Consider the following 24,323-nt stretch of genomic DNA (forward strand, 5'->3'; position numbering starts at 1 on the left):
TACACTTTGTCTAAACTTAGTTTTAGAATGAAAAACTAGATTTCAAAGTATTCATGTCATAAGGTGACATAACAACAAATGTCATGGCAGAGAAGGAAGAGTGCCTCATGACTGCAATGAAACAATTCTATTACAAAATATGAAATTTGACTCACATCCAAGAGATTCTTAGATCTGTCAAGCTTAGTATGGTGGGAAGCAGGCGTGATCCAAAAAATGGCCTCAAGGCAAGTTTTCTGAAAGCTCTAAATAACTAAATGCAGAAAATTCTCTGAAAATTCCATTATTCAGAGATCAAAGAAAAGTCAGTGTTCCTTGTGTCAAGAGCTTGAATTCTTACTATATGGAGGCTGCAAATTGCTTTATAAATACAAAACCAGCTGGTCTGCTACATTGTTTAAGTCTGACAATTGTAAAAAGAAAAGCATTCTGGATAACCACTTGAAAGTGAACAAAAATTACAGAAGAAAAATACCTCACATTTATCAGCTTGTTTGTTGACTGTGCTTTGTTTAACCTCATTTACTTTTTTTTTTTTTTTTAATAGCTGCTTTCAGAGGTTTCTGGTCAAGGAACATGACAAGGAGGAACAACATTTCTGGGGAATGAGTTCACAGAATAAGTACTAGGCCTAGCTGTAAAAACACAGATGCAGATCTGAGGTTGACCATAATTTTCTCTTATAAGAACTGCAGCCTTCATGAGAAGCTTTTTACATTGCTGGTGCCATCACAGCAGCTTAACACAGGAGAGGTGCTGAGAACAACCCCTGATTCCTCACTGTGCATTTCTGCTGCAGTAAATAATTTCTTGGAGGGAAAGGTGGTTGGTATTAATTGATATGGTTACAGTACAGAAGCAAAATGTTCAAGAGACACCAGCAGATGTATCTCAGAGGTGTTCAGAGTGCAGGGCACATATTCAGCTGGAGAGGGGCATTTTACAAGGGCATGTAGTGATAGGACAAGGGGGAATGGCTTTAAACTGAAAGAGAAAAGGTTTAGATTAGATATTGGGAAGAAATACTTCCCTGTGAGGGTGGGGAGGCCCTGGCACAGGGTGCCCAGAGAAGCCCCTGGATCCCTGGCAGTGTCCAAGGCCAGGTTGGACAGGGCTTGGAGCAGCCTGGGACAGTGGGAGATGTCCCTGCCCATGGCAGTGGGTTGGAACAAGCTGATCTTTAAGATCCCTTCCAACCCAACCCCCTGTCTGGTTCTACAGTGTGGCCCATGTCATTTGGAACCTCCAGCCCAACCTGCAGTGCATGCCCAGCACGGTGAGTGGCAGAGGTAAAGCTGAGAGGTGCACAAGTACCATGACTGATTTGGTGAAGATGCTGAGCTCAGTGGCCTTTCACAACATTTGAGTAAAACAAAGAATTTTAAATGTTCTCATATGAAAAATCTTCTTTTATGCTTGAGAAAAGGAAATAAGGTATTAGGCAGGTGTACTGAAACAGGTTTTTTTTCAATTTTTCCCCTCCATTTGTCATGCTGGATTAACAACTAACAGGGAATTAACTGATAGTTGATCAGTTTGGTTCTTTCTGGAGGGGCCTTTACAAGCTGTGTTTAAACACTAGAGGGCAACAGCAGTTTATTAAATAGGATTGACAAGTTTTGAGGATTTTTAATGATTTTAAAAAGTTGTAATTAGTTTGTTGTTTTAGCTTTCCAAACTATGGCTATTTCATTGCAAAACGGTTCTATAGGAAAGCTTTCTGTTTCTTGGAGGTTCTGGGTGAAGGATTATATGCACAAGTTTTTAAAATGTTTTACTATATCATATAACATAGATGACAACAAAAACTACACATATTCTCTATTTCAATAACATTGAATCAGACTGCATTATTAGTCATGTATTGGCATTTCCAGTTAACAGAGAAGGAGAGAGAGATTTCCCATCATCATTCTTTTGACTATGGCGCTTTATTATATGCATTTTTGGAGCTTATTTATTTGCCTGGATAATGCTCTTGTATTATAAATCAGAAAGGAGCAAGACAAAGTAACTAAAAAATCCATCCAGTTTGTTATGCTTTCCAACATTAAAACTTCTGTGCACTCTTCTGTTTTTCCGTTGACATCTCCTGTGGTCTTCACTGTGCACCACACATGGAACTGGATCATTAATCACCACACCACGATGACAACCCACACACTTGGGGTGGCTCTTTCTGAAGGTAACCAGTTATGTTATGGCATGAGGCCAAAAGCTGATTGACTTTTGTCACCTGGAGAGGGTAATGAATTCTGTAGCTGCTCACTTTCATGTTGTTGCTTTATAGTGCTGAGCAAACATCAGGTGTGTAAATACAGACTGCCCTGAACAAAACCGTTCTGTGGTATTGTACAGCAAGGCAAATAGAATGCCCAGATTTTATAACCACTGCAAACAATCATAAAGAAATAAATTGCAGATCTATTTGAGATGCATGAGAAGGGTGCAAAGTCGCTACCTCAAAGGGCTGCAAACCCAACATGGTGTGTTCTCTGCAAACAGTGCTTCAGTTCACTGGAACTCCTATAGGAGTAGGAAATGCTCATACTCAGGATTATTTCAAATAAATTACTAACCAACTAACAAAACCCAACAAACGAACAATGAAATAAAATCACCCAAAAAAGAATTACGTGAGAAGGCATTTTCAAAACTGGATCCTGTTTTCCTGCCTCCTGCAAAACCATCTTAGTGGATTTGAATCTGATGATGTGCTTTGGTCCTACCATCCCACACTCCATGCTGATAAAAACATGGAGTTTAAAGTGCCAGTACTGCAGCCAGCAGTTCCCACGCACTGTCCCATCATACAGAGAGCTATACTTCTGTGTACTTTTCCTGTCACCCTCCTGAAATGTGCCTAGACAGCTGGGCTCTCCCTGTGCATTACCCGTCCTGTCATACAGGTAATACACTTCTGCACCTCCCTGTTCAGTGATAGTTGTGGGATAACTGAATTCCCTCACCCTTGAAAAGTTGTGCACATCCCTTCAGGAGTTCACATGCTGTTCCCAGATGCTTTCCCAGTGTTTTGATGGGTAGGTCCCCTGAAGGACTGGCATATATTGAACATTTTTCTTCCATCTTCACACTCACTCAATCTCACAGTCTAAATTTTTCCTTTAGGTCTCTACACTTCTTGAGGATGTCCAAATGCAAAGCATGAAACTGCTGCTCTTTGTCTCCTTTTTGTTTGGTATTATAAATAAAGTGTAAAAGTATTTTTAAGTTTCAGTACAACTATGATATTGGCTCACTTAATGAAAAAAAAGGATTGAGGGTTGTGCATTAACTTCTGTTGTTCTGTTACTCCTCTCCTTCCAACTTATAAAATGTCATTGTCTCAAGTGGCAAGAGTTCAAGCTGCTCTGGTCCCTTTTCTTTTTGATTTGTTTTGTTTTAATAGAAAATTGATGTAGAAAATTGAAAATTCTGTCATACCAATAACACCCAGGAATAGTAATCAGATATTTTGTGCACTCTGTATTTTCTCAAGGAAATTTAACAAGCAGTTAACAACCAGAACTGGCTAAACCATAATGCATGTTTTGAAACATTTGCTGATTTGAGCAGTCACTCTGAAGACCACAAAGGTGTTCCATCAAAATGCTACGATGGTAAGGATGGTTATACAAGGAAAAATAACACCTTGTAAGATGCTTTGGTACCAGCTACCTCAGAGTAGCAGCTAAATTCTGGCTGAAAGTTACCAGAACATCACCAGGGTTTCTCTGTGCTTCCACTTACACTGAAGAAAGAATGGGATCAGTGTAGCTTAGACTTTGACACTTTGACTTTTGCAACAATTCTCAACACCACCTAAATAGAAAATTTGCACAAAGTTTAAACATACATTCCTGTGCTGGGAAGATGGTAGACACCCCTTTACTACGACACAGATTTCCTATAGGCTTGCCTGCTCTTTAGTTAGTTTCTGAGTAAATTTTTCTGTTTGCTTTTACATAAGAGCCTTTTTTCCCTACCCCAAAACCCAAGTTTCACTGACACTGCTGGAATCCTTCTGTGTAAGGATTTGGATCCTAGAAGCAAATTTATTTTTGATCCTCCAAGTAAGGACCCAGGTTAGTTTGGGTCCTCCCAATAAGCTGTGAATGAGATGATCCCTTTGTTTCAGTGGTCGTGTGCTCCGTGTCTTTGTCAGTGCAGCTCCCATTGGTGTCAGTGGGAGGTCTTCCAGCACATAGTTATGACTATAAGTCCTCCCACTTAGAGGCTCATTAATTGTTCAAAACAATTGCCTTACAGGATGACAGAACTTCTCAGCCCAGAGGTAAAATTTCTGAAAGCATCTGTAGAACATTTTCCTGGCTGCTTCTGATTATTTAACTATGACAATGTTGTCCTTCTTTTGTTCCAGGGCATGAAATGAAGAGTTCAAATGTTTTTCCACCATATGATAAATGCAGGCAGTACTTCTGGAAAGACTCCAGATTTGGCACACACTGTATGTTGCCTTTATGGAGTGCTCCGGTTTAGAAAGGTCAAAAAATAACTTGCTTGTGAGATATAGCTTCAAACCCATGAGACCAGCTCACTCTGTTTCTCACTGCTAAAAAAGATACACATGTGGCTTTCCTACACTGACAAAGGCATAAAGCAAGGGCATACCCCAAACAAGTGAACATTATAAATGATGGTAGAATTTGAAAAGTGAAAGCCTGAATGAATGCTGCAGTCTATCCACATGCTACATCTAGCAGAGAATGTGTAAAGTTCTCCAGAAGTGTGCCGGACACTCCATGTCAAGGGTGAGTTTAAGCCTGGTTATATGCTGGGATGTTTTTTCAGCCACCAAAAATGGGTATCCTTGGTGATGGTATGAAAATTATTTCAGAAGCATCAGCAATAACAAAAAGACCAATCAAAGAAGTGTCTGTGTGCTGCAAGCAGGTACAGTACAGGTCACTTCCTCATGCCTGGAGCATCTGTTGACTTTCTAAACCATCCAGCATTTAGAACACAGAAGAAGGTTATCCTGGGCAGCAAACAAGGAGGAGTTAAAGTGGGAAGATACAGCAGTTGTGCTCCATGACCATGCACAACTGCAAGTCACCATACAAAAGAGATGCATGGAATTTGTGGGAGACTCCAGATTTCCAATATAATGTAAATTAATTTATTTTTGCTTCTGTTCATGTGATAATGAGACATTAATCAGAGTTTATCAATGCATAGTAAATTTCAGTTTCAGGAAAAAACCCACTATTTATGTTTAAAATTTAATAATAAAAAGCTATATATTTAAAAATTCTAAATCTACCTTTTCAATGCCACCACTACACATGCTTAGGGCAGTGGGGGCTGTGAGGGTTGTGGGGTCAGTGAGGGCTATAGGCTGTGAAGGGTGTCAGTTCTGTTAGGACTATAGAGTCTCTGAGAGCTATAGGGTCTGTGAGGGGCACTGAGGGCTATGGCATGTTTGAGTGCTACCAGGGCTGTGAGGACTTTGAGGACTATGAGGGTTTTGAGGACTGTAAGGGCTATAGGGGCTGTGATGCCTGTGGAGTTTGTGAGGGGTTGTGATATCTGTGAGGGCTATGGTCCTGCTTTTGTTTAGTTACTACCTTTTTCCTTCTTCCTCCTTTTTTGTTTTCGATTTGGTTTTTCGTTTTGGTTTGGTTTGGTTTTTTCGTTTGGTTGGGGTTTTTTTGGGTTTTTTCCTCCAGCTGGCATTCCATCTTCTCTGCTCAGGCCTCTCTTCTCTTTCTTTTTCTTTGCTTTTGATTTTCCTGTAGGGAGCCTGCAAACCTTCCCACCCAACAGTGGGCTTAGACAGCTAAAGCCAGCATCAGTTGGAATCAGCTGTTGGTTTAGCCAAAGCTGACTCTTTTACCCTCTTTTCTTGGAAAGGCTTTTTAGTTCTCCCTTGTCTGCCAAGGAGTCTGGGGTGCATGGGGTGAAAGCAATGGGTATCTAAACCAGAAATGTCAGAGTCAGAAGTTCAGCAAGGCTGAGTGCAAGGTGCTGCACCTGGACTGGGTCAAGCCCCAAGGTCAGCACAGACTGGGAGATGAATGGATTGAGAGTAGCTCTGCAGAGAAGGACTTGAGGATAATGGCACATGAAAAACTGGACAATGTGCATTGGCAGCCAACCATAGCCTGGGCTGAACCAAAAGAAGCATGACCACAGGTCAAGAGAGGTGATTGTTCCTCTCTGTACTGCAGTACTGCATCCAGTTCTGGTGTTCTCAGCTCAGGAAAGACATGGACCTGCTGCAGTGACTCCAGAGGTGGGCCATAAAAATAATCTATGAGGACAGAGTGAGAGAGCTGAGGTTGCTCAGCCTGGAGAAGGGAAAGTTCCTGCATGACCTTAGAGTGGTGTTAAGGGAGGCTTAGGAGAAAGATTAGACAGAGGCTTTTTATCAGAGCCTGTAGTGACAGGACAAAGACCAATGGTTTTAAACTAAAAGAGGTTAGGTTTAGATTGGGCATAAGGAAGAATTTTTTTATAATGAGGGTGGGGAGGCCCTGGCACAGGGTGCCCAGAGAAGCTGTGGCTGCCCCTGGATCCCTGGCAGTGTCCAAGGCCAGGCTGGATGGGGCTTAGAGCAACCTGGGATAGTGGAAGGTGTCCCTGTGGAAGGGTCTAGCGGTTGGGCTAGATGACTTAAAATGTTCCCTTCTGACCCAAATCATTCTGTGATTCTATGGTTCTATGACTCTAACCAAGGGGTAGTATCCAAAGTGGGAGCAGAAACTGAACTGCTATATAAAATGCTCCACAAACATTTTTTTCTCCTATATTTAAGTGGTTTGGGTCTGTGGTTCCCATTGCTTTAGGTTTTTTTAATATGGTGACTGGAATGCCTTTTCCTAAACCGAATGATTTACTGCTACAGTGTGCCTTAGGCCACACATATCCTAACTGTTTCCTCCTGTTAAAGTGCAAGGATTCTTAAACCACCAATGAAGATAGGACCCTAAATCATCATTTCTTTCAACACTTAGAGCTTTGGTTATCTTAAAAGAAAAAAGGTGTTTGGGGAAAACAGCACTTTAAATGTATTGTTCAAAGAAAAGATTTCTTAATATGCCAAGATTAAACAGGGATTTTGCTCTGTGTAAGCTCTTTTCAAATTGTTGTAAAGGTATTAGATTTTTCACAAGTCCAATAAGGAAAAAAATAATAGAAGTTGCATTAACTGCAAAGCTCTGACACTGAAAAAAAGCATTGGAAGGAACTTTATGAATCAGGGCTATTCACACAAAATTCCCTGTCTTTTATTCAAAGATGCATGTGACCAAATACTGTCTTTGTGGGTTTGACTGGGGAGAGGGTATAAAAAGGAAGGATGAGGAATGGATTGGGTAGCCTCACTCTAATCACTGTTTCTTCTTGAGAGGAGAAACTATAATCTAATTATTCCAAAATAGAATATTATCATCTTCCAATAATATCTTTATAGCAGCCACTACTTTTTAAATAAATATATTCAGGGACTGGGTCTGACTTTCTCTGAGGTTTCCTTTGTCACTTATCTACATTTCATTGTCAGTTGTATTGGAAGAATCTTTATCAAAGTCTACACTGTAAGGAAATTATTCGAAGGACTAATGAAAATGGAAAAGCAGTGAATGACACTTCAGATCTATATAATTTCCTTTTCCCTCCCTTCATCACAGGAAGAATGACTTACAGGGCATAAGCCACAGAAATCTTTTCATATGGAGCCAGTGCAAGCTTAAGGACCCACATGCATCCCTGCTCCAAAAGGGAATGCCTTGTGATTAGCTGATTTTAAATTTTTTTGTTTGTTTTAAAGGTAAGAATTTTGTTCCTTGAAGTTTACTCATGCAAGAGTGAGAGTGTGCTCTAGGGCATTCACAATAGCTTTTATGACAGTGAAATAAACTGGATATCCCTCATGCTGTTTTTTCAGACCTTGAAACGTTATCCACAGTGACACATAAAATTTGTCAAATCCAGTATGAGTAATAGTTCTGAATTGTCAGAGGTATCCCTCTTCCTCTGAGAAACCCTGGCTAATGGTAGTTAAATGAAAATGTTACCAAGAATATACCTCCATCTTTGTTTTTAATAATTTATTTATTCATCAATTAAGAGAATAACAAATATTTGGGTTTTCCTTGAAATAATGAATTGTTCCAACATCTTGCATTTATGAGCCTTACCTTACAATCACTTAGAAGAGGAGCATTTCATAAAACATAGCAGACATTAAACCTAAAGATCAACCATTAGAGGGCAATCTTTCCTGCTCTGAGGAACTCAGCATGCTTTTGTAGCCTAGTTTGAGAACTTGACTAACAGCTCATAAAAACAACACCCCTGAAGAGATAACATGGTTGATCCTCTACACCCATATTCTTGAGGTGCTTAGTGTCTTTGCTGAACTGCAGAAGAATTTGTATATGAACATAAAAATAGAGATAGAGATATAAATATCAACATAAACATATGAACATGGCTATAAATATGAAATACAAATAGGAAATACAAATATGATTTTTCCTCACAAAGTTTGAACGAAGGGTCTCTTTGCTTGCCATGAACTGCACTCTATGGTACAGTACTTTAGCCCAGAAGTGGCTACTGCAGGTGGCAAATGAGCTCTTCTCTACACACACAGTGTGTCACACTGTGTACATCACATAAAGATTGAAAACCATTGTAGGACAGATTGCTAATTATTGTGACAGAGTGACTTACCTTTCTTCACCATAGGCACAAATTCTAGTCACTAATCCCTGTGACTAAAAGAGTGCAAGAAAATGTACAATGCTTTACCAGTAACTAATTTTTAAACTTCAAAGGCTGCAGTGCAAAGCAAAATTGTTAAATATTATGCATATTGCAAAATGCTGAAGGGGTTTGAAAGGGGGTTGAAAAGGAAATATTCTTAAATTGTTGTTGCTTAAAAGGCACGCACGTTATGGTTAATAGAGCCCAGATGCTGACTGGTTTTGAAAAGCTGAGCAAGCTAAAACAAAATAGTGTTTTGGTATCTGTCAGCCTGAAATGTGAGCTCTTTTAAAAGGATGTTTTCGCTGTATCAACATAGCATTAAAGCACTTTACAAATTTTAGAACAGTAACTTTCTCAAATGACATTTTTATAATATGGCTTTGAAATGTAGCCACGGCTAAATATTCACAAGGAAAGTCTTGGACTTGCCCTGTGGTCTGGTGGGCAGTGCCAAATTAAAATCAGAATCCTGCATGGTTCACACTGAAAAACATGACCGCTGAAGAAGTGTATCCTCAGGCAGTGCTGTTTTCAACTCCCTGGGAGATGGGAGAGGAGAAAAGAGGTAGTAGGTAGACAGCCTGACCTTGAATGCACCATCAGCAGGAGTCCAAACGCTCCTCCAAAGGCATAAAGAAAATGCCCAAGCCTTCCAGGTCATCTTATTTCATATTTCCCTGTGGGGATATTGCTGGATTTCTGTTAGACTAGCTTGCCTGTATGGGCTGCTGAACTCAAGCACCTTCTCCTCTGTGAAGTTTTTGTTGTAAGGTTTTTCTTTAGCCACAAAGAAAAGCAGTTCTCATCCTGGGCACCAGGCAGCCTCTTCTGGCAGAGAAGATGGGAAAGAAAGAATGGGTATTAAAGGGGGGAGGGGGAGTTGGGGGGAGAATAAAATAATACTGAAATGCAAGGAGAAGAGGCAACTCTGTATGCCATAAAAACCAGGATTTGATGGGATATTTAATTGGAAAATTGCCCCAGGATTAGTGGAAGTGCTAATTTTTGCTGTGGTTTGTCTGATCCCGAGGTGAGGCACAAAGATGAGCACAAGGCTGGAGCACCTCTGCCATGAAGACAGGCTGAGCGAGTTGAGGTTCAGCCTAGAGAAGAGAGGATCCAGGGAGACCTTAAAGAAGACCTCCAGGGCCTGAAGAGGACTTACAGATGGAAAGGGGCTTTTCACAAGGGCATGCTGTGATAGCACAAGGGAGAATGGCTTCCTACTGAAAGAGGGCAAATATTAGGAAGACATTCTCTATTATGGTTCTATGATCTGGTCCTCTATTCATTGAAGAAGGAAGCCATTGCACTCCTGGAATAGGATAAACTGTGTCAGGCATATCTATAATTTATTAAAACTAACCTTGTTTTGAGGAAGAGTTGGATGAAACATTTTTTCTTTAAACTGTATGACCTAGGCAATGTGGCAAGATGATGATGATGATGTCACAAGTCAGGGTGTCCTGTTTTATCTGTGAAATGGTTGTAACAGGCATCACTGGATGGCAACATTACATCCCATTTCCCAAGCTCCTGTGCTGCAGACTTTCCTGCTGAGGGCTTGAGCTTGAGTTTCAGTATGAAACCATGGCTCTTTTGAACTCAGTGAGAACTTTACCATTGCCTTCAGAGAGACCAGCATTTGAGCATGCTATGTCCATTAATTCTTGTTGAAACATTCAGTGAGAAAGCTAGTTATGATAGTGACTTCTGTGATGTGGGCAGCTACAAATTCATTTGCTGAGCATCCATCTTCTTCTAACAGCTTTTGCTCATTAGGGACTTTGGTTCTGGTTCTACAGAAGATCCCATTGACTCCACTCAAATTCAGAGCACAGTTCAAAAGTAGAGTGACTTTGGCAGTTGCTGCTTGTTTCATGACCTCCAGCTGCTGTCCCTTGCTGTCCTGGGGTTGGACACAACTGCTTGTGAAGCTGAGCCACCAATTACACCACAGAACTTACAAAGTATAAAAATAATCCCATGAAAGCTCTTGTGTCATTGAGCCACAATCCAAGTTCAGAGGTAAGGGTAAAGCTGTGCAGGTTTCTTAGCTGGATTTGAGCCAGTAAACCAAGTTTCCTCTTTCTAAGGTGAATGAAAATAACTGCAACCAACAAGGGAAGCTTCTTACTAAAATAAAAGAGACATTCCCTCTCCACTTACTTTGATTCTAAACTCAAATAAAGGAATATAATAATCTCAGAGAAATCATGCCTGTTGGAGGCTTTTCTCTGTGTGGTAATCTTGCCTCCTATTTTACTTTGTAAAAGTTAATTTTAACATGGAGTTAATTCTACATGTATGAATTGGAAGTAAAGCTGACAAACAGTCAGGAGAAAGGCTTGGTCTTGAATCCTAAGCACAGATGGGGAAAAGGGTTCAAAAAAGGCCATTTTTGCAGGGGGTAGTGATCAATGGCTCAGAGTCCTGATGTACCTCAGTGACAAGTGCTGCCCCTCAGGGGTCCATATTGGACCAGTGTTATTTAAATATATTCCTTAATAAGACAGATGAAGAGATTGAGTGTATCCTCAGCACGTTTGCAGATGGCACCAAGCTGAGGGTGCAGTGACACACCTGCAGGACAGGCCAATCCAGAGGCACCTGGACAAGCCCCAGAAGAGGCCCATGGGAATCCCAGGAGGTTCAACAAGACCAAGTGCTGGTGCTGCACCTGGGTCCAGGCTGGGGATGAGCAGATGGAGCAGCCCTGGGAGAAGGACTTGGGGATGCTGGTGGGTGAGAGTTGGCCCTGCCCCAGCCATGTGCACTGGGAACCAGAACATCCCCTGTGCTGGGCTGAGCCCCCAGCATGGGCAGCAGGGGAGGGGGAATGCTGCCCCTCTGCTCTGCTGAGAGCCTCCTGCAGAACTGCCTCCAGCCCTGGGGGCACAGGAAAGACATCACCCTGTTGGAATGAGTCCAGAGAAGGCCAACAAGATCATCAGAGGGATGGAGCACCTCTGCTGTGAGGAAAGGCTGAGAGAATTGGGATTGCTCAGCCTGGAAAAGAGAAGGCTTCAGGGTGACTGTCCTGGTTCCACCAGGAGGGTTAGTTTTTGTAGTAGCCAGGAGGGGTCATGGCAAAGACACAGAGGTTATTCTATACACCTGTCAGTGCTAGGAGTGAGCTGAAGGGAGTCTCTTCTGAGGAGAAGGGACTCCTTCCAGTTGAGTAAGAGAGTTAGATGGAGCAGTGGAGAGGCCCTGGTTCTCATCTGGAAGGAGCAATGGGGTGGCCCTGGTTCCGAACCAGGGGGAACAGTTAGAGTATTGTCTGTTGCCAGGGTTCCACAGTGAGCAATAATATTTCTTTTTTGTACTCTCTGTCATTACTATTGTGCTGTTACTGTTTGTTTCCTTATCTGATCGCTGTTTCCAGTAAATTGTTATCCTAGCCCATAATCTTTGCCTTTTGTGCCTCCAATTCTCCTCTCCTCCCTGCTGCAGAGGAGAGAGGGGGGTTGGAGGAGTGATGGCACATGGTTTGGACAGTCCCAGTAGAAGCACTAAATTGGGGAGCACCATTCCTAAACCATGACAGTGACCTAACTGGGGCCTTCCTGAACCCACAGGGAGCCTACAAGAAGGATGGAGAGGGACTGTTTACAAGAATATGTAGTGATAGGACAAGGGGGAATGGCTTCAAACTGAAACAGGGCCGATCTAGGTCAAATATCAGCAAAAAACTCTTCCCTGAGAGGGTGGGGAGGCCCTGGCACAGGCTGCCCAGAGAAGCTATGGTTGCCCCATCCCTTGAAGTGCTCAAGGCAAGGTTAGACTTGGACTTGGGAGCAACCTGGGATAGTGAAAGATACCCCTGCTCATGGCAGGCGGTTGGAACTAGATGTTCTTTAAGATCCCTTCCAATCCAAACCATTCTGTGATTTTATGACACTTGGGCTGCAACAGACAGAGGAAGATGCTAGGCAGGCTATGGGGAAAGGGGCTAGGCTGAGGGAGGTGAAGCCAATAATCAACTGGCTCAAAGGGTTCCTGAAAAATGGCAAAATGCACCAGTGTGAGGGGTGACAGCATATAGTGTTCAAAAGCTAAAAATAAAACCAGTCAGCTTGGACAGCAGGCAAGATGTCTTTCAGAGTCAGAGCAACCAGGCAGGGGATCAGGCTCCCAAGGGAGATAGTCAAGATACCAGAGTTTTTCCAGCAGAAACAGATAAGTTGTGAGAGGGAACGGCAGGGAGAGAAATGTGTTTTTGTGATGCAGGGGTTCAGGCGTGAGGCTTTTCCCCAGCTGTGCACTGTGTCATTAAGATACAAAGAACTCATTACAGATCGGCCAAACTTCTCAAGAGGCTAATGACAAATTGTGAAACATTATGAGTATGGAAAAAGTATAAGGAAACATTGAGAAAAATTTTAAAAAGCCAAACCCAAAATCAATCACATCATTTTCCTTTTTGATTCCAATTTCACAGTGAAAATAAATATAAAAGTGTGCTCCTTTTGCCTGCTCCTGCAAAATCTAGTGGTGACAACAAGGGCTGGACACAGGTTCTCTCTTATCCAGAGTACATTTTTGTATGGCAAGTCTTCCCATCCATTATCCATGCGGATCTTGCTTGAGTTTGCTAATCCTCCCAGCTGACAGCACAGTGACAGAGGAGGCTATTTAACCCAGCAGAGAGTCAAGGACAACATTTTGAAATGTAGACCTGGCCTCAGGCAGATACTGCTGTTGAGTTGCATTGTTTACATTTTCAAAATCTTTTTTCACAACCTTGAAGGCTGGAAATATACTTCATTTAAAAAAAGATGTCTGCTTTCTTATATTTTTTTAATTTTTCCACAGTAAAAACGGAGAGTCTGATAATCCCACATGACACCAGGAGCCCTCTAGAATCAGGGTACAATGCTCAGGCCTTTAATCTGGCCTAGATGTTATCTCCTACTGCAATAACAAGAAAAGCTGTGAAAATATATGTTGAACAGATACCAACGTAAAAGTTAAATGTTTCTATGAGTTTCCAAGAATCCTGAAAATAATACTGATTTTGGAATGTAAGTACCTCAAATGCTGCTCTAAGTTGTTCTGCTTCATATCATTATTCTACTCACCAGCTGTCACATGTGATGTAGATGTTTAGACTTAATGCTCCTCGTTGAGATCATGAAGTAGATTTTCTAATCTAGAGGAAACACAAGAAAGCTGCATTTTATATTGTTTATTAGGAACGGACAAAGAAGGAAAAGGGGGAAGTTTTTTCCAATGAAGGGGGTACTATAAAATCTTAACTTTTTAGCCTGTTCAGAAAGAACAGGGCATGTTTACCTGAATGCAAGTGGGGAAAAGACTAAGTTATGTTTAAGCATAGCACACTCACACAACACTGCTCTAAGCAGCACAAACCCAGCCTGGCACATTCGGTTTAGCAAGGGGTACAATAACACCGAGCACCCCCAAAAGCGCTGAGAAATAAACCAAGCACCATTACATCAGCCAGGCAGCAATTCCTGCTGAGAAGGGACGCTGCTCCCGCGGCCCCGGCACAGGCCGGGATGTACTGCTCCTCACTCTGCACACCGGAGGGACAGAGCGGAACTTCAGTGAGCCACACTGCCTGCCCGCCGCCCGGCTGTGCCGTGCCGGTACGGCCCGCTCGGGGCCGGGGTGGGATCGGGATGGGGATGGGGATGGGATGGGGATGGGATGGGGACGGGGATGGGGACGGGGATCGGGATGGGATGGGGAGCGCAGCCTTTGTGCAGCCGCCCGGCCGCCGCCGCAGCTCTGTGGCAGAAAGTAGTCCCGTCCTCACGGGCCAGAGCCGAACCGCATCGCAGGCGGCGGAGGGGGCGAGGGAGGCAAAGTAGTCCCGCTGGAATGCGGCCGCCCCCCACCTCGCCCCGTGCCTGCGCCCGGGGGGTGCCGTAACCCCGCTCGCCGCAACCCGCTCACCCTCCCTCCTCCCGCGGGGAGCCCCGCCGGGGTTCTGCCGGCTGCGGGGCTGCCGGGCGTGAGCGCGATCCCGCCCGGGAGAGCAGAGCTGCGCGCCCCCGCCCCTCCGCTCGGCCCTCCCCGACGGGAGCGGTGCCGGGGGCGGGCGCTGCGCCGGGAGCCGGCCGGGCACGGCGCGGGAGGAGGAGGAGAAGGAAGAGGAGGAGGAGAAGGAGGAGGAGGACTGTATCCCTGCGCCTGTGCGCGCCCGGCGGAGGCGGAGGGGTGGATGGGGGAAGGAGCGCGGCGGTCGCGGTGAGGCGGCGGCAGCGGCAGCCGGCATGGAGGGCAGCGCCCGCTCCCGCGGCGGCGCGCCGGGGCCAGTGGCCTGCTAGGGACCGGCCAGGGGGGATCTCCGCGGCCGCCCTTCCCCGCCTCCCGCCCCCCTTCCCCGCCGCCTCCCCCGCCCGCCTGGAAGCATGAACTGGCAGCGGAGGTGCTGCTCCCCGCCGCCGCCTCCCCGCCGGTGAGAGCGAGGAGGGAGGGAAGATGGGGGCCGTCCTGCGCAGCCTACTCGCCTGCAGTTTTTGTTCCCTGATGCGAGGTGAGCGGGGCGGGCGGCGGCGGGAGGGGCAGGGGGAAAGTTGCCGGGTTGGTGGCGAGGGGCCATGTTTGGGCGTGCGGAGGGGAGCGGCGCGGCCTGGCTGCCGGCGGGGCGCGGGGCCCGGCGCGGGGGCAGCGCTCCCTCCCTCGCTGCCGGCCGCCGCCGCCTCCCGGGCTCCCAGCAACTTCCCGAGCCGCGCCGGGAGCAGCCCGCCCTGCCAGCGCCCACCGGCCGCCTCCCGAGCCGCCCCATTGTTGTTTGCAAGTTTTTTGCTTTTTCTTTTCTTTTTTTTTTTTTAAAGCTCCCCCAAACTATCTCACGCTCTCCCCGTGTCTCTCTGCACCCCCAGCAGTCCGTGGGCGCAGCGGCTCCGGGGCAGAGCTCGGCCCCGCCGGTGTCAGGCCGGTGCCGCTGTGCCCATCGCGGCGGGCTCGTTGTCCCCCGCGGTTCCATGCAGCGCGGAGCCCCGAGTGCTCGGCGGGCCGCAGGGAGCTGGCAATGCCCGGAGCCGCTGCTGCACCGCCGGCCCTCGCAGCGAGCCGAGCGACACGGGCAGGGAATGCTCAGCTCTCTCAGCTGGGCTGGCTCTGCGCTGGGACTTGAGAGAAGTTTGTGTTTCTCTAGTGAGCCACCAACCACCACGGATGTTCATACGGATTTAAATCAGCAGTCGAGTGCCTTACGAGGGGATGTCATGTAAAGAAGCAGTGGTTCCACTAGAATTTTGGTTCTACTTCCCGGCTGCAACAAAATTATTTGTCTTGTAGGGGACAATCTGAAAGAAAACATGATTTTATTTATTCTTTTTTTTCAATGCTGTAAATCTAACTACAGTAACTATTTCTCTGTGTTCAGTCTTTCTGGAGAGAAATCGTCTGTGGTGTGTTTGCATACATCATTTTTCTGTTTACTTGACTTTGACTGTTTTATTTATACTAGATGGGCAAGAGATTAATTGCTAACAGTTAATCAACCACATTTTGATTTAGAGAATTCATCCCCACTAGAGTGTTTTGATGAAAGTTAGACTAAAGGTGGTGTAGGTTGAAGTAACTGCTCAGTCTCCAGTTGCTCAGTAATCTCGAAAACAAAGATTTTCATCTCATCCATAGCCTTTTTTTATACCCTGTGCATCTGTTTGCCATATTGTATCCTGTTTGCAGAGATACAAATACACTTATTTAAGTCGCATATGTAACATTTCAGACTTATGTTGTGGCAGTTAAACCCCAATTTTCAAGTTAAGTTGGCTCTGTAGTATAGGGAGAAACTGTTTCCTGATTGTTGCTTATTAAAACAAACTAATCATACCCATTCTTAATATACCATGTGTTTGGATTTAATGTGATGTTCAGTCTAGTTCAAATGACAGCACAGAAATAGCTGTTGTATGTGATGTCACATAATATTGTTACTGTAATTTCTTCAAATTAATCTCAAAATAGTGACATGTGCCTTTGCAAGTTTTTGTATACTTCATGCTTAATGGGACACTTTGAAGAAGCATTCAGTTTATAAATCATACGACTGTCATTTCTTTTCTCATCTCTCACCTCTGTCTATTGCCAAGGACATTTGTATCCAAACAGCATTTCTGTTTCTTCTGTGTTCATGGTGCCCTGCTGTTTGATCACCTACCTGAAGCTGTAATCCTCTGTCTGTGACATGACAGTAATTTTCCTACTGGCTAATTGTTACTTTAGATAGAGATAAACAGCAGGAACAGCTGAACCGTGAAGAAACAAAAATCAAATTTTAATGCATACACCCTCTATAATAAACAGCATCTATGCAAGTGGAGTAGGTTCCAGTGAGATGTGTTCAGTTCAGAGGAGGTGTCAGCAGTTCCTTAATGAGGCAGAGGCAGTGCCAGCATGAGTATGAATAAGCTTATACATGAAAGTAGAGTTGAAGTTAGGAAGTTCACTATTTGGTTTGTGAATTCAGTGCTGTAGAGGATGCCAAGCTGACAGTGCTGGAGACAGAAACTCAGCAAATGTAATAGGGTGTGTTTGTGGATTGTAGCATCTTCTCTGCTTCCAGAACCAGCCTCCCTGTTCTTGTAGAAAAGGCAAATGGACAAAGATTTATGACAACTGATCATTACTCAGATCATTACTCTGAAGAAACTGTGGTAGACTTGCTTACCAATCTGGAAAGGAATAAAATCCATACTCTGGAAATGCTTAAGGACTTGAGGAAGTATGATGCTGGTACTGGCTAGAAATGGATGCACAGGTCAAGGCACCTGTCTCAAAAATCATCCAAGGACTGTGATAAACCAGATCCTGCTGAGGTTTTCAGGGCAAGTGTTTGGATTTCTGAGAGACAGGACATGACCATCACAACAGCTTGCTGTGGAGGTTCTGTGGTTTGGGCCTGGGTTTTTTTTGGGTTTTTTTCTGTTATTGCTACTGGAGGAAAGATGGTCTCTGTTCTCTCCTCCTGGCCCGTGGTTTGAATTTGGGGTAATGGGCTCCCACCTCTCTGACCAACAGTGCTTCTTGAAGCCTTCCCTGAGGGTCCTTAGGAGGAGTAGAGTTAGAGCTGCTCCATGGCAGCTTTGAGGTGTTCTTCAGGAGAGCTGTGAAACCAATCAAAGAGATAATTGTTAGAAAACTGACAGCTTCAAAGAGGCAAAAGCAGTGTCATCATATCTGTCAGGGTACTACAGATAACTGTGAAACCGAGGTTTCAACTTTTTAAAAAGTAATAGAGTTCTTCCTCCACCAGCGTTCATGGCATGCAATTGCTGTTTTGTTTTGGCTTTAAACCCTGATCAAGCAGACAATGCCTAAAGCTCTTACTTGAATTGGAATCTTGTAAAGGGTGTTCGTGCAAACTTACTGAATGTTGTAGACCTCTGTGTTTAGGGTCAGATAGTGAAGAAATGAAAGTGCTTGTTTGGTAATGGGTGTTTTAAAACTTTGCTTCCCTAGAGTTCAGAAGAAAGTTTGTTTTAATCAATTATTATTATTTTGTTACTGGTTTAATCAGCTGTTTCTGCTTTCATAAACAGATCCTTGCTTTTTCTTTTTTTTTTTTTTAGATAGATCAATTTGCATATTGTTCAGAAGAGTTTGGTGTTTGAGACTTTGCTGTGTCTGGTGGTGTGTACACAGATTTTTCTACCAGAATTTAGAGAAGGGGATAAGAAATTGATTTTTACTCCTGAAGCATTCATGTTGGAGAGGAAGTGTGGCATTTCCAGCTAGAGGTATGGTTTTGCCATCAGGTCTCTTCATCTAGAGACGTACAATACTATGACAATAAGACTTGGAAATATCTTTTTTTTTTTTTTTTTAAATAATCATGGTCTATTTCTTCACCCAAGCTTGAATTAACCATTTTCTAGCCATGTTTCTTCATTGGATGATTCCTCAGAAATCACTGTGCCTGTCTGCCATGATTTCCAATACATTTTCATTGTTCATCTCTTCATACAACAGTCTAAAATTAGTGTGATCTAAAGTGTCCCAAATTCCACCACTAACTTAATAGTTATTTCAATTGCATCTCTGTGATATAGTTTACTTATCAGATTGCTTTAGGTTTTATTTAAAACAGAAAAATTAGGACTTAGAAAGTTTAATGTCATTTTTTGCTATGTATTGCGGTAAGGTGAAGTAGCAGTTTTGGCAAGGTACACTGAAGATACAGGGAAGTTCTGGTCAGAGGTACATGCAGGTAAAGGACTTCTTGTATCCTTCAGAGTGAGTTATATGAGGATATTCAGGTGGAAAGCTTTGTTCTTGTTTCACAGCAGTACTGGTTAGAGGGGCATGAACTGTATTGATGTTTCTTTTTTTCCCTTGTGAGTTGCTTCAATCTGCATTCCCAGAGTTCTAGGTAAGAAATTTAGCTAGAAACTGTAGAATATGTAGAAGGGTTTTGTTTATTTTCTTTTCTTTTCTTTTTTTTTTTTTTTTTTTACCCCAGGAAGATAGGTCAGGACTGGGCATATAGGAATCTTTTAAGCTCTGTCTTTGGGAGCTGGAGAAATCTGATTCCTTTGGACATCTGTAATCCACCTTTATGATGATGTCGCATTTCAAAAATGCCAGCTTCAAAAATATCTGCTGCAGTGCATGTAATATGGGATTTACTTTTTAGTTCAGATCAACTAGAGCAAAGATATTTTTTCTTCCTTGTGAGGGAATGGGCTAGGGCATGCAAACAGGGAGAAACGGGTCTCAGTTTCTGATCTGTCACAATTCATCTCCTCTGGCAGCCAGTCTGCAGACTTGAATACTACATTCTTTGTCCCCAATACATTTAACGGTATTAATTTCCTAGGAAATGCTAAATACTTGGGTTGCTTTGCTGGTGGCATCTTCAAAAGAGTCCATCTCCTTGTACTGTAGGTAGGGCTACATGTTCAGGTTGTGTGGCACCAGAAATGCAGTTTGTTGCATGCTCCTGCTTCTGGCTGAGCTGGCAGCTCTACTGTGTCTGGGAGTGTGCTCAGCTCCTTCTCCAGCTCTCCTGCTGGGGAGCCCTTGTTTCAGCCCACTCACCTGAGAGGTTTGAGTAGAATTTAGGTTGATAAGGTATTTCCCGCAGATGGACTTGTACCAGTAAGTGATGGAAGTTGCTTAGAGAGGTGTGGAGGGGGATGCAACTGCCCTGCAGACTTTGGGGATGGTCTGTTCATGTTCATAGTTGGTGTTCCTCACTTAAAACTGAGCCCTCAAGTTTTAAATGCTGTGGCTCACCAAGGGTGGCTGTTGATGTGTGCCCATGAGCTTTGGGATGAGCAGGCAGCCAGTACTTCCACTTCTGTGCTGAGCACTTTGTAGTGATGACTCTTCTAAAGTGTAATTGCTGCTCAGTGAAAGACGTGCCTGCTCTCCTAATAACCTTTAGTTTTTCAGCTTGCATGTCAGGTGTGGCTTCAGAGCTTGTACCACTTGCAGAGCTACAGAATACCCAGTGCTCTAAACAAGGAGGCTGTGTCATTCTTTTGTGGTAATTGTCCAAGGCTTGAAAGGGGAAAGCCTTGAAACTTTAATGGATTGTACATAAATACTGGGTATTGACATCCTAAATATTAAGCAACCTTTTCCAATTTAAACATTTGCCAGGCAAGCTGACACAGAGAGCCTTCATTAAACTCTCCAGATAGATATCCTTGTAGCTTATAAATATTTATGTCAGGACACTCACTATGTGAAAGGCTTGCTATTTGCTCCACATGGACAAACTTAGTCAGAACACAGTGCTAGCATTTGCAAGTAGAAATGATCTTGTTGTCATTTCTGCTTTTTGATATGTTCTCTGGTGAAATGGTTATGAAAATAGGGTGGAGTTTTTGTCTCATTATTATCTTGCTACAGACCTTTTGATTTCCATGTAATTGGCACAGTTCCCCACCAATTTTGAAATGGAGTCAAACATAGTAGTCTTTGAATAGAATGAGAGTACTGTTAATACCTTTGTCTGTAATACCTTTTTCTTAATATGCTTTTAAGAATTAACCAGTCAAAGTCTAGGTTAAAAGAAGCAATGCTTTAGTTAGTTTCCTTCGTTTCCTTTGCAAAATGTTATAAATTACTTGGAGAAGGAAGCATATCAGTTTAAAAGACGGAATGCTTTTTGAGCTTCAGTATTTGTATGGAGAGAACAATAAGGAAATGTTTTTAATATAAACAGGCATGGAAAATGGCAACATTCGTACAGATTTTTTTAGTATCTTGTTACATGATCACATTACCTAAATAGAATTACTCCCTTGTGATATAATCAATGTGGCAATAATGGGATTATAGTTTTAATTTTGTTTATGAGGGCCATGTGTGAGCTCTTGATGTCAGATTTGAAAAGTAATCATATTTCAGACAGAAAATTTTAATCAACTAGCTATATAAATTTGCTTAATGAAAAATTGTTAGTTTTCTTCTCTATGATAACTTTATATTTTTCCCCTCACTTCTTCCCTCCCTTCTCAGTCTGTTCCCAGAGGAAAAATATAGTTTGCACGCAGTGTGCTGGGTTTTTTTAACTGTTTGTTCCTCTAGAACTCCATAGTAACAAAGATTTTCTTCTCTCCATTGTCAAGAGAGTTCAGGCTTCTAGAAAGTGGCTGATGTGTTTGCTGGAATTCTGGAAGTTGAGGCTATGTGCAAAGTAACAGAAACATAGAATTTCAAACTTTGTTCCCGTAGTTGTTCTGTCAAAGCAGGGAATAAAACTCTTGCTTATACTCATAGTATTGGTGTTAATTAAAATATTAACACTTTGGAAACCCAAGAATCCTCTTGTCCACACCCAGAGTAATAGAGAAGGAATATTAAGAATAATAGAGGAGTAGGAATTTGTAGACCTTGTAGTGACTCACTATGCCTATTTAGAAAATGCAGTGATGTTCTAGTAACTCAGAAACTTAACTGAAGCTCGACAGTAACCCTTCGCCCTGTAGGCAATTGTAAAATTACTAAGTAAGGTAATTCCAAGTTGAGTAGGTTTGTGTTTCAGAGTTTATTTGTTTTCTTTTGGATTACCAGAAATTAGTCCTGTTCAATATGAAAAAGACAAGATCATTCACGTTTTTCAAGGAATCCTGCATATATATGTGTGTGTGTCTGTGTTGTTTTATGGGGTGGTTTTTGGTTTTGTTTTTTTCTCCCATGTGTTACTACATCTAATATAAGCCTGTTGAACATTTGACATTAGTAGTGCTGGGATGTGAGTGTTCTTGAGAGTTAAAAGCATAAAAATAAGTCATGTAGGTACAACTTTTTTTTCACAGAATAAAAGTTAAATGTGCAATGATTTTCAAAATTATTGAAGTATGTGCACGTTTCCTTACCCATTAAAAGTAGTCCCTAACCATTCATTTGAACTGGGGTCTTCTGTGCTAAATTCTGTATTCATGCTTTACAGCAACTTCCTGATAGAGCTTAAAAAATCTAAACTAACAAAAAAAACCAACCTCAAAACAGGATAAATAAGGTGTTTTGTTTGATTTGGTTTTTACCTGGTGAGACAAACTGACACACTTCAAGAAATGTTTTTTGAGTATCTTTGAGACTGGCATGCGACCTTGGATGAATTGTTGGAAAAGTCATCTGAGAGTAGCTCAGTGCCTGTAAAGTTCTTGTCAGTGTGGAGAAAGGCCTTGTTTGTTGGCAGGTAAAGCAATGTGCTGTCGAGGGTGTGAGTTTTTTGTTTATAACAGTGATTGGGGTGAGAGCCCTTGGCTGTTGCTGTTCCCATGTGCTTGGGTTACACTCCAGCAAGGGAGGTGAGTGAGCTGCTGGGAGTGATTGAGGGTAAACACTCCCAGGCCTTCTCGACTGGATGTGCACCCTGAAACATGTGCTGTCCAGGCTGGGACACATCCTGAACTGCAATTGCTCCAGAGTAGCAAGAAACCTCGGAGCATTCCTGCCTCAGCTTGCCAGGGTGGACAAGGTGTATCTGACGGCCTTCAGCCTTCCTAGGCTCTGGGGAATGGGCTCCTGCTGTCACAGCATCACAGTGGTGTGTCTCTGTGCTCTCCTTCAGTGGAGGGACACTGCTTCAACAGCTTCCTGAGGAATATGATCAAGGCTTTTGGTTTGTTTTCTCACTGTTAGAAGTGCTGTAGGAAAAGGTGATGCCAGCCGGTGTGAAGGGCAGTGTTTTGTGTCAGTGTAATCTGGTTGTCTTACTTTTCATCACACTGCTTAGTTAAGGTTGCAAAATACCATCCCTATTCAGACATGGGACTGTAATTGGTAGAGCCAAACAGGACTTCTTTTCTGCAGGAGCAGAGGTGCTTCCTAACTAGCTTTTTCATTAAACAGATCGTGTCGATTTAAACATGGGTGTTGCCGGTAGAACTGGGGAAGTACTGCCAGTGTATGCGGAACTGGTATGACTTCATCTGCAGCACTGTGTGTTATTCTGACAACTGTTTGAGAACCTGGAAGAGTGTTGAAGAAAGATTGTGAGGACACCTGCAAAAATGAGGTGTATAATGTTGAGTTCTGCAGACATTAATGTAGATCGTGGTACCACTTGATTGCACATCCCTAAGGAGCCTTCCTGCTTTCCAGAGCCTGCAGTTGGCCCTGAAAAGTGCCAGGTCACCTTTATTTTGCTGCTGCTCTGTAAGAAGGGTAATGGAAGAAGGTAGCAGTGTTTTATGACAATGCAGCTGCAAGGAGATGCCTGGCCAGGAAGTATAGGCTCCCTGCTCATCCTGTTGTCAACCAGGTAGATTCAGAATATAAAGTTAGAAGAATGTCAGAGCTAAAGTGCTGTGTTCCATCCCCATGAGAGTGCAATCAAAAGAGCTTCAGAACAGGGGAGTCCATGTTACAGAAAGGTGGACAAAAGATCTATGTAAGTGTTCTATGTAGCACTGAGAAGAGCCATGCTGTGGTAATCCTGCTGTAAGGCCCTGTTGCCAGGATGATTTGGCAGGTGATGCCTGCCATTCAGAAAGTTATTTGCCTGTCATAGGCTGGGACTTCACAGTGTACTTCAGTCATGTGTGCTTTTGCTATAATCTCGCAGGTCTGTTGGCTTTTTATGCCTGGACTTTGTATTTCTATCGTTCCTATCCTTCCTTGTAGTCTTTTCTCTTTCCCCTCTTTTCATTCTCATGTCTCCATCCATGCTATCTCTTTAGCAAGATAATTCGTTTCCTGTTCTTAACAGGCTAAAGGATGACCTACTGCCTTTGTACCAGCTAGTCCTGCAGGATGTCTTGGTCTCTACAGCTACTATCTAGCCAAAGACCTGAAAACTAACAGTAAAACTTGGTGCAGAACCCAAATGCTATTACTGCTTTCTGCCTTTGCTATTGCACTGATATGGTTACTGACCTCCTTCACTGGCCTCCTTTTCTTGTGACCTTTTGAGTTACCATCTGAACAGCCCTTGCATGGCTTTAACCTGGAGAATATACTTAAGGTTAGCTGAAAGAGGAGAAAAGGTCCTTTCTGCCAAGTTTGGGCTGCCTCATGCTTGTTTGCTAAATCCCTGGTTGCCTGCTGTGTCCTGCAAGTATATTTGTGAGAATAAGGAGGTTCTGAGAGAAGAGTGCCCTCTGTTCACAGTGAAAGAGGAATGGTGGCCATTCGTAAGTCAG

At 43.3% G+C, this 24,323-nt stretch overlaps 1 protein-coding gene and 1 long non-coding RNA gene across 6 annotated transcripts in view; one reads left to right on the top strand and one right to left on the bottom strand.

The window, feature by feature from the left end:
• Positions 1-521: 521 nt before the first annotated feature.
• On the bottom strand, positions 522-14,390 carry LOC146442904 (uncharacterized). 3 transcript variants are annotated; one of them, XR_014849496.1, is made up of 4 exons: positions 14,192-14,390; positions 13,821-13,891; positions 10,103-10,211; positions 522-9,564 (listed from the first exon to the last, which is right to left on the bottom strand). It is a non-coding gene; the product is annotated as an uncharacterized LOC146442904 (long non-coding RNA). The 3 variants fall into 3 exon arrangements; XR_014849494.1 differs by lacking the exon at positions 10,103-10,211 and having other exon boundaries at positions 522-2,526; XR_014849495.1 differs by having other exon boundaries at positions 522-10,211.
• A 473-nt stretch (positions 14,391-14,863) lies between these two features.
• The window catches only part of LRP6 (LDL receptor related protein 6), a 120,478-nt gene continuing 111,018 nt past the window's right edge, over positions 14,864-24,323 (top strand). For all 3 annotated transcript variants that reach the window (XM_085049719.1, XM_085049720.1, XM_085049721.1), the window contains exon 1: positions 14,864-15,244. In XM_085049719.1, the coding sequence (XP_084905845.1) occupies positions 15,190-15,244 (55 nt within the window). In that variant the 5' untranslated portion in view covers positions 14,864-15,189. The remainder of the gene's footprint in view (positions 15,245-24,323) is intronic.

This window comes from Lichenostomus cassidix, chromosome 1Ab, assembly GCF_008360975.1.
Source record: "Lichenostomus cassidix isolate B80296 chromosome 1Ab, HeHo_3.0, whole genome shotgun sequence".
NCBI lineage: Eukaryota > Metazoa > Chordata > Aves > Passeriformes > Meliphagidae > Lichenostomus > Lichenostomus cassidix.